This window comes from Pempheris klunzingeri, chromosome 15 (assembly GCF_042242105.1).
Source record: "Pempheris klunzingeri isolate RE-2024b chromosome 15, fPemKlu1.hap1, whole genome shotgun sequence".
Lineage (NCBI taxonomy): Eukaryota > Metazoa > Chordata > Actinopteri > Acropomatiformes > Pempheridae > Pempheris > Pempheris klunzingeri.
In genome coordinates, this window is record NC_092026.1 from 6,434,376 (window position 1) to 6,443,805 (window position 9,430).

General features: G+C 40.4%; 1 protein-coding gene across 1 annotated transcript; it reads left to right on the plus strand.

The window, feature by feature from the left end:
- The first annotated feature begins 743 nt into the window (after window positions 1-743).
- Window positions 744-9,080, plus strand: LOC139214482 (endophilin-A2-like). Its single transcript, XM_070845350.1, has 8 exons — window positions 744-877; window positions 3,226-3,294; window positions 3,488-3,704; window positions 3,948-4,081; window positions 4,251-4,409; window positions 6,427-6,530; window positions 6,943-7,076; window positions 8,104-9,080. The coding sequence occupies exons 1-8, from the start codon at window positions 833-835 to the stop codon at window positions 8,289-8,291; spliced, it is 1,050 nt and encodes a 349-aa protein (XP_070701451.1). The 5' UTR covers window positions 744-832; the 3' UTR covers window positions 8,292-9,080.
- Window positions 9,081-9,430: the final 350 nt, after the last annotated feature.

Consider the following 9,430-nt stretch of genomic DNA (forward strand, 5'->3'; position numbering starts at 1 on the left):
AGCATGTGTTTTGTGCTCACACTGTATTCCTTTCATGCCAATAACTTAAAAGTGCAAGGAGTAGTCGATTAATCAGTCGACCCAAAATTAATTGGCAACAACAATCATCAAAGGCATTTAATTAATCATAAAATCTAACCATTCTCTGGTTGCAGCTGCTCCAAAATGGAGATTTGCTTTTCTCTGTTATGTGTCATAAATCAAATATCTTGGTCCATAATTTAAATTTGGGCGTGAAAGAGCTCTAAGAAACCTTTTATCATTACTTGACATATTAGGGAACAAATGATTAATTGAGAAAATAATAGGCACATTTGTCAATGTTGAAAATCATTAGCTGCAGCCCTGCATGAACTAAAATAACGAGTTATTACAGCCAAACCCCTATAAAGACTAATATTTTCCAAATGATTTGTTGCTATTGGTTTACTTTAAAACACAGGAGGGTAGCAGCAATATGCAGGAAAGACATGTTTAATGGTGGTTAATGGATGTGTGTGCCAGCTGAAGTCAATGTCAGCAAATTATTCATTGTGACATTTTGCAAAGAGAGAAGGATGTTTGGATGCATGATTTCTGTGTGTGTGTGTGTGTGTGTGTGTGTGTGTGTGTGTGTGTGTGTTTTGACCCACTTTGTCCTGCAGGATGGAGCCTCCCACATGAAGCTGAGGCCAGGAAATTGTGGTTGCCTAGCAAGTTTCACATCTACGGTGCAAAGTTTGAAGACGTGTTGCTCGGCTCCTCTCGCTGCTGTAAACCACAGACCCGCGGCAACCACTTGAAAACACAGTTTTTCCCGTCGAGGTCCAGGTGGCAACACTGACGGTGCAAGATGTCCGTCGCGGGATTAAAGAAACAATTTTACAAAGCAAGCCAGGTAAACGCGCGACTTTTTTTTTTTTAACGTTAGGCGATAGCTTAGCTAGCCTCCTTAGCTAACACCATCGGTACTTTTATGGCGAGTTTACGCTAGCTTCAAGCTAACAGAGCTGGTTAGCCAAAGACAAAATGTAACGATAAAACACATTTTCTTGTTTAGCTTTAGCCTTTTCAAAACTAAGTTGTGCGACTAGTCACATCGTTATTAAACTCTCCGACAACTGTCAAATGTGTTGTGGCTCACAGGTAACGTCAGTGTAGCTATCTACGGCTAATGTACAGAGTTACAAAGTTAATGTTAGTACCATTATAGTTGAGTTAAGCTAAGCTAAGGTTAACATAACTAACGTTGGCGTTAAACCAGGCTGTTTACCGGTGGCTTCAATGCCCTAAAGTTATTTATCGAAGCGCTTACTTTCCCAGAGGTTAATGAGGTTAGTCGTCAGTCAGTAAATTGTCGTGAGTTTGCAATAAAGTTTTGTTAAGTAATTGTATCGCGGTATTTCCATTGCATACCTTTCAAGTAGCTACAAGGTGAAGGCATATTAGCCGAAGCCTGTGGCAGACACAGAAGGGTAGATTCTAGTTTTAATGGTTGGTGACGTGTTTTGTTGGTATGATAAACAGCAGGTACATTCTTTACTCGTGTGTTAACCCTCATGGTGCAGTGGTGATTGTTGTCTCAAACGTTTCGGGTTGCACAATGAAAACACCAGAGAAATTGGGCAATGTGTTGTGTTGATACCATAGTTAGACTCACTAATGTTGTCATCTCCCGGCTTGAAGTGTTTCCTGTTTTTCTAACAATAGACCTGAGCTGTTTCTATTGCTGAACCTGTCATTTTGGTCAGTGTGACACTTGTAGCATGCATGTAAAGCTTAAAGCACCAGTTACACTGACACTAGATGCATCTGAGAGTTTAGAGAAGCAAATCAAATGTTCACTCAGATGGAACTGACTTGATGCCAAGTCAGATAAATGTGTTACTGGCAGATTGTGTACAGACCTTCATAATAGTCTGATAGCGCTCGTCTCTTGTAGGACAGAACTATAACTGTCGGCTCTAGAAGCAGTTAAAAGTCAAACCCACCACCACAAACAAGCTTAGATGACACCTGCCTTGCAACACACTCTTGCATTATGTGATTGGCCCAAAATAATGTGATTTTTAGGTGGCAGCTCCTAGCTCGGTGGGTGTGTAATGGAATCCTAGTTATGTGAATTCTCTGCCCAAACCAGCTTGTTATCTTAATTAATCCAGTACTGAGTATGTTGACAGTAGAGTAATAACAAGTCCATAGGAATCTTATATTTAGGTGGATTGCTTACTTGTGGTTGTGGCCAACTCCTGTTGCGTCAACAAGTTGGACATACAGTATAGATGTAAACTTATAGGTCTTATACCAAACATCCTGCCCTCTGTTAGTACAGACCTGGCCAGCAAGTGTTGTGTCTTGTTATTTAGGGTAGGAATAGAACGAGAGCAGGGTGGAGGAAGATTATCAGTTCTGTAAGGTAGTTGCCCAATAATGTCCACGTCAAACCGCTATAAAAGTGTACATGATTCAGTCAATGATAGAACGTTGTAATTGTCAGCTAAATTGCTAAGCAAACATTATTGGTTATACCATAAACCACTGAGTGTTTCATACAAAATAAGTTTGCCAGGCCTGTGTATTGTATAAACGAGAGAGATTGATTGATCCGTCTGGTCAGAGTTTTATGTGCAGTGTGTTGCTGACAGCTGCACGGAGTTGAACCAAATGTGAAAACACACACACAACGAGTCTCTGTTTGGCCTGGCAGCCAACTGCGCAGGATTTTAGAGTTTGTCACTGTGGAAGAGAAATGAAGAATGTATGTGCCATGTGTGAGTGAGAGCAAGATGAAGTAAGCATGTGTGTTTAGTAAAAGTATCTGTAGATGTGGTTGCAGTGTAGGAAACTGCGCTGTGTGTGCTGACCTGATGGAAAAAAAGAAATCCTTTAGTATATTTCCTTATGGAACAGAGACTCTCAGTGAAAAGGAAAGTCCAGTTTTCAGAACTCACTCCCTCATGCAGACTTGAGGAGCTTCCTCCACTGACGGAAAACATGGGCATGTGTTGTAATTTGAGAATTATAATAACCAGGCCTGGAAAAAAGAAAATGGTGGATGATGGTCAATATCCTAAGTGAAGTTCTGGTTCAACACCATTTTGACATCGGCCTTCTTTTATTTTCTTTTATGACCCTGTGTAAATTGTCAAAAAATGTGAAATCCTACAAGTAATCATCCACAAAACCAGACCAGTGAATTCCCTGATTTTAGTCAGCTTTGCTGCTCTGATTGCTCTGTGCTTACAGATGGTGAGTGAGAAGGTTGGAGGTGCAGAGGGAACCAAACTGGATGAAGACTTCAAGGACCTCGAGAGGGTAACATATATATATACACAATCTTTAGTATAGAAAATCTCCATACTACACACATACAGTATGAGCTTCTGTTTTTCTGAAAGTTAAGTGATGCCACCCAAATGTTCCTCAATAAATTAAACACTCAAAGACGTCCAACTCGGCATGCGCTCACAAGTATCAATTCTTGTCTCTCTCTAACCTCTACCACCAGAAAGCAGATGTTACCAGCAGAGCAGTGGTGGAAGTCATCAACAAAACATCAGAGTATCTCCAGCCCAACCCGGCGACAAGAGCGAAGCTTTCTATGCTCAACACGGTGTCCAAAATCCGCGGGCAAGTGAACAGTCCGGGCTACCCCCAGCCTGAGGGCCTCCTTGGGGAGTGTATGACCAAGTATGGCAGGGATATGGGCGACGACACCAACTTTGGTAAGAGCAGTGCAGGCAGATGGAGGATTAGATACAGGGTGGAGGAGATACTTTATGTACTTGATGGCATATGTTTAGAAACAATGAAATGTGTGTGTATTTTCTTAGAGCCCATGAATGTTCTTGTTGTTTTCATGTTTTACCGTTCTTTGGTATAGATCCAGTAATTATTATTAACATACCTCACCATGTCCCACACTTCCTGATGCTGGTATTTTGCATGTGTGTGCTCGTGTGTTGCAGGTGGGGCTCTAGTTGACATTGGGGAGTCAATGAAGAGGATGGCTGAGATCAAGGACTCTCTGGATATTGATGTGAAGCAGAACTTTATTGACCCACTGCAGGCAGTTGCTGAGAAGGATATCAAAGACATTCAGGTAGAATCAAAAAGGTAGTATGCTACTGCATGTACGGTTCAGGCTGTAACTAATGAGCGCTGTGTGTCCGCTGCAATAGTGTGAATACAATATTTACAGTGGAATTGCTAATGTTTAAATCACACATTTTTCTCAAAACTGTCCAATCCAAACTCTTTCACCCCTTCAGCACCACCTGAAGAAGCTGGAAGGTCGACGTTTGGACTACGATTATAAAAAGAAACGCCAAGGTAAAATCCAAGATGAGGAGATCAGGCAGGCCCTGGAGAAGTTCCACGAGTCTAAAGACCTGGCTGAGTGCTCCATGCACAACCTGCTGGAAACAGATGTGAGTAGCCTGAAGACTAAATTAGATTCACTTGGCTTTGCAGTGGCACACTGAAACCTCCTGTACTTCTTGTTTTAAAAGAATGCATTTTTGGGATTTAACCTGGAATGAAGAGCTGGATAGTGACCACTAAATCACCAGGCGGAGTTCAACTTCTTAAATTACAGGCAATAAAAAGCTGTACATATTGTTTGTATTTTCTGAAATGGACACAAAAACAATGGTACATGAGTATCGCTGCCCTCAAGTATCTACTACCTCTCACCTAAGAGTAAGCTGCTAATCACTAAAATAAACGTACAACTGTTTAGATAAATATATGTATCCTCTCCAACTTCAATGACAAAGGTAAATCACATCACCCATTAGCTACAAGCAAGCATGGACTGATACGATATGAATTATATATAAAGCTAGCTAGCTAAACACTGATACATTGCTAACCCTTTGCTGCACTACCAGCTGTATATATAAAGTCCAAACTTGCATCATCTCTAACCTCTGTACAGGCAGTGGCTGTAATGGCAGGCAACACCCGATGCTTCGGGAATGTCTCGTGTTTATAGTGTGTAACTTGCATCATTGACATAAGTAATGGGCGTAGCTGGCATCCATATACAAAATAATCTACACTATTTCCATAACATGAGGAATTCACAACAAGTGTTAAAAAACATGTCAGATCTCAGTTTACCGCTCTTTGATTGACAAACGCTGTTAAACAGGTTCTTAATGATGCTAAAATGTTCATGTGGGTGATTTAACTGTTACCTCGTGTGAGTGTCAGTCCTTGAATTTGATGAAGAGTGACAGGTTTTCCTTCTCTGTTTTATTCATATGTTTTTTTTTTCTCAGTTTGATTGAGTAACTTTAGCCAGGACTGACTATGCATAAAAGTTTAATCTGCAGTAGTGCCAGACTGCAAGTAAGACTGTGCTTTTTCTTCTGAAATATAAAGAGACAGCAGCGCACATACTGAACAATATTTTTAAAGAGTTGTTTCAAATTGTCTTTTATGTCTCTGACTCCACCATTTTGACTGCATTGCAAGAGAATACAACCATGCACAAATATTTTGCAACAAGCACTGAGTTTTTAGAGCTGCAATAACTTATAACTACTGGTCACTCTAGCAGTATTTTTGGTTTGTTTTCAATCAATCCTGTTATTAAAGTAGGTCAAGTTATATAATATTCAAAGTCAACAAACGTTATGTTATTATGATTTGTTATAATCATCCAGAATAGGCTTAAAGTAATAAATAAGCCGTCTGATTCAATCAGTGCCAGTGGAAATACTGGCAAATACTGGAAAACTTTAATACTGGTTTAATAGATTAGTAGAGTTCACACAAGGCAGACAGCGTTTATAAATCTGTGTGGTTTTTTTTGGGGTAGCCAAAATGTATCAGTACTTCTGTCATTAAGATTTTGGGGGATCTGTGACGATGTCACACTTGCCAAGATGTCTCATGTTTGCCAAGACTGAGATGTAAGACCAGCAATATAAGCTGTTTGTATGGTGAAAAATATGATAAACCGATGTATTAAATGTATTTCTGGTTCAATTAGCATAATCTATCATGGTCCATTTATATCGTCAAATAATTTGATGCCCTTAAGAACTAGTTATACAAACTCAAAAAAGAGGGCAAACTAAGAAGAAAACAATAATATTCTGATACTATTTATTCTGCTCACAGCTTCTTAGGTAGGAAGCCACATGTTAGGCCTTTGAGGACAGCGTGTGCCATTTTACTTACCTTGTTATTTAACAGACTGGTTTGCACTACTGTGAGCTTGTCAAACCTGTTTTGTTTGGTGTCTCTCTCTTTCATACTTACCATTATGAGCTGTTTCAGAGCTGTTTGAGGGAAGTAATTGTGAGGAACAATGCTGTTTTAAAGTTAAATGTGAGATGATGAGAGACAGGAATACAAAAAGTTTACCAGCAAAGCAAAGAACTGCAACTGTTTTCTGTGTTTGGTCTCATTCTAATCATTTCTGTGTGCACGTAGGTGGAGCAGGTGAGTCAGCTGTCTTCCTTTGTGGAGTCTCTGCTGCAATACCACAGACAGGCCTCGCAGGTCCTCGAAGAGCTTTCTGACAAACTGAGAGAAAGGTCAGTGTCTTGACTATTTGTGGAGGACAGCACGCCTTTTGTATGTTGAGGCTGCATCCTCTGGCTCGTGACAAGGAATGAATCGGCAGTAACATATTTTCTTTTACCCATCTGAGTACAAGTAATGAATCAAGTCAAGCAGCTGCTGAGCTGAGCACAAATCACTTACTTGTATTAAACAATATAGATTTTTTGTAATTATCTTTGGCACAGATCATTTGTATCTAATCAGTTTTTCTCCATTACAGAAATAAAATATCTATTTTACTTGGGAATAACTTATAATTAAGTAAATTTACTTGTACTAATTGGATTATTGACATCTCTTTGTTTAACCCTCCTACACCCGTGCTTGTGCTTCCTATACTTGTGAGCTCAGAGACGTGATGTGTTTTATTCTGATTGTGTGCAGGGTGAATGACGCCCAGTCTCGCCCAAGGCGTGAATACACACCTAAACCCAGACCAGTCTATGACTATGGAGAAGATAGCCAGTCCAACGGAGGATACTCACCAGTTGCAACAAGTCCTCCAGCTTACTCCACTGGTAATCTAACTTTTCTAAATTAGGTCAAAACTGTTTCACCTATGTGTGTGTGTGTATGCAAGGCCTACTCCCAAGAAGGCATGTGTGCCAGTTAATCTCAATCTTAAAACTGATGCGTCTTTCCTTCTGCGACATTAACCAGCCCCAGCACAATATCCAGGTCCATCCTTCCCAAGAACCTCCATCAAGAGCAGAGCGCGTGAGTGAGACAGATGAAGACAACGTGTCACTTGCACAGAACTAGAAAGTTTCACTACTTTCACTGACTGCTGCACATCTGTGTGGCAGACAGGTGTATGCATGTCTGTGTGATGGTGCCGTATTTGACTAACATTGCTGAATGCTGTTTGTTGGGTTCGCTACATCCAGTCTGTCGGGTTCCCAGAACAAGGCAGGGCTTCTCAGTGTGAATATTACTGTCTTACCAAGGCTGCAGATATATAGAATCGTAAGCAAACCACGTTCTTTTCTTCGATTCAAGTCATCACTGACTTTCATTTTAATCCATGTTGTCAACCAAATCTAAAATCTGGACAAACATTAGTTTTAGTTTCAGTCGAGGTTTTTCCTGAATTGTATGTATCCGACAGCCTGTTCAGCCTAAGTGATGAAGACTCTGAAACTCAAGAAAAATCTCTACCTTGCACATGGCTCATTTTATAGCTACAGTCAGTGAGTCTCATATCATTCACCTCTTGCACAAGAGAAAGTAAATGTGAATAGGATTCAGTCTTTTGCTGTGGAACATGTCAGTAGATTGATTTTGATTTTTGAGCTTCAGAAGGATTCTCTCTCACCACACTGACGACTAACTTATAAACATGCCCTGTGTTGATGTTTTATGGTCTATTCCAAAGTCCCGCTGGAAAATATACTGGTGCCACACTTCCTCTAATGGAATAATTTTTAAAGGATGATATACTAATCTTGTTGAAGGGAAATTGTTAAATATCTTTGTCACTAATGACAGTGTTTTTTTTCTGTCCCCCTCCTTACATCCTTCTACTTTCCATGTCTCTTTCTGCAGCTGAGGCATGCTGCAAAGCCCTGTATGACTTTGAGCCAGAGAACGAGGGAGAGCTGGGCTTCCGCGAGGGCGACGTCATCACCTTGGTCAGCCAAATCGATGAGAACTGGTTCGAGGGAAGAATTGGCAGCAAGTCTGGATACTTCCCCAACAACTATGTGGAAGTGATGGTGCCTCTGGCTCACTGAAAACAGCAAGGCAAGAGAGGGGCAGCGGGATGGAGAGGATGCAAAGAGCAGGTGATGGAGGATTAGCAACTCTCAATAATCAAAAGATTGCTTTATTGTAATTAAAGGGTAATTAAAGGGTAAACACCTCAAGACAGAGACCTAATTTTTGTATCTAGGAGTTATTTGAGTGAAAAGCTTTTTTTTATTCTTTCAGATTATGTGAAGATTTAATGGATTTTTAAAAACACAAAACACTAGGATGGAGGGATGTTCCATCAGTAAAAATGATGGCTTAATGTTTGGGTGCATTTACCACATCCCGAGTCCTTACATTCATTCTCTAAGCACCTGTGCACTTTGTACACTACACCTTCATCACCGGAACAGATGAAGAAAGACCAAGAGAGAGTGACATCAGTAATGACATGTCCAGCAGTATCAGCAAACACTAAGAAGTGCAACTACTTTATTCTTTTACTCTTGACCTATTTTATATTCACAAGACTGTCTGTTGGTCATATTGGTACTACACACATGCACGTTTTCTACACTCCCAGTTTTCACTTCTGTGCCTTCAGGCTTTCGTACCTTCTGTCATGAAAGACTGGTTAGAGTCAACATGGAGGACTGGCTGCCTTGTGTGTGTGTTTGAGACTATCCTCCACTGCCACCTGGTGGTACGAGAGATCAGTCTTCGCTGTTTGTTTGAGTGGCACTGTCACATGGGCTCTATTCTCCCTTACCAAATCCCCGTTGGATGGTTTGTCTTATGTTTTAGTGAGGATATTTTGCCAAATAATTATTTAAAGAAAAAAAAAAAAAGGAGCCAATCAGTAGGTAACATTCCTTGATCACTGTATTAAAAATGTATTCATTCTTACACTACTGCTGTCAGAGGAAGTCTGACTCAGTTTTACCAACATTAGCTAAGTCTATTTGAAACAGAAAAATCGTTTTACAGAGCTTGAAGGTCTCTATATTTATGCTTAGTTGTATAACCTTCACCACAATAGCAGCTGCCGAGTTGTGAATGATTTGATTTACATAGAGCTCTTCCAATGCTTATCGCTGCCCTCCAGTCTCTTCTCTTAGAGCTGATGCCAAACAAATGTTGCACAGATTCCCAAATTGGGGGAGGCATTAAAAGGAAATGTATT

Coding starts and splice junctions, on each gene's coding strand:
- LOC139214482 (XM_070845350.1), top strand. CDS start 833: ATGTCCGTCGCGGGATTAAAGAAACAATTTTACAAAGCAAGCCAG. Junction 3,705..3,947: donor GGGCGACGACACCAACTTTG/GTAAGAGCAGTG, acceptor CGTGTGTTGCAG/GTGGGGCTCTAGTTGACATT. Junction 4,082..4,250: donor AGGATATCAAAGACATTCAG/GTAGAATCAAAA, acceptor TCACCCCTTCAG/CACCACCTGAAGAAGCTGGA.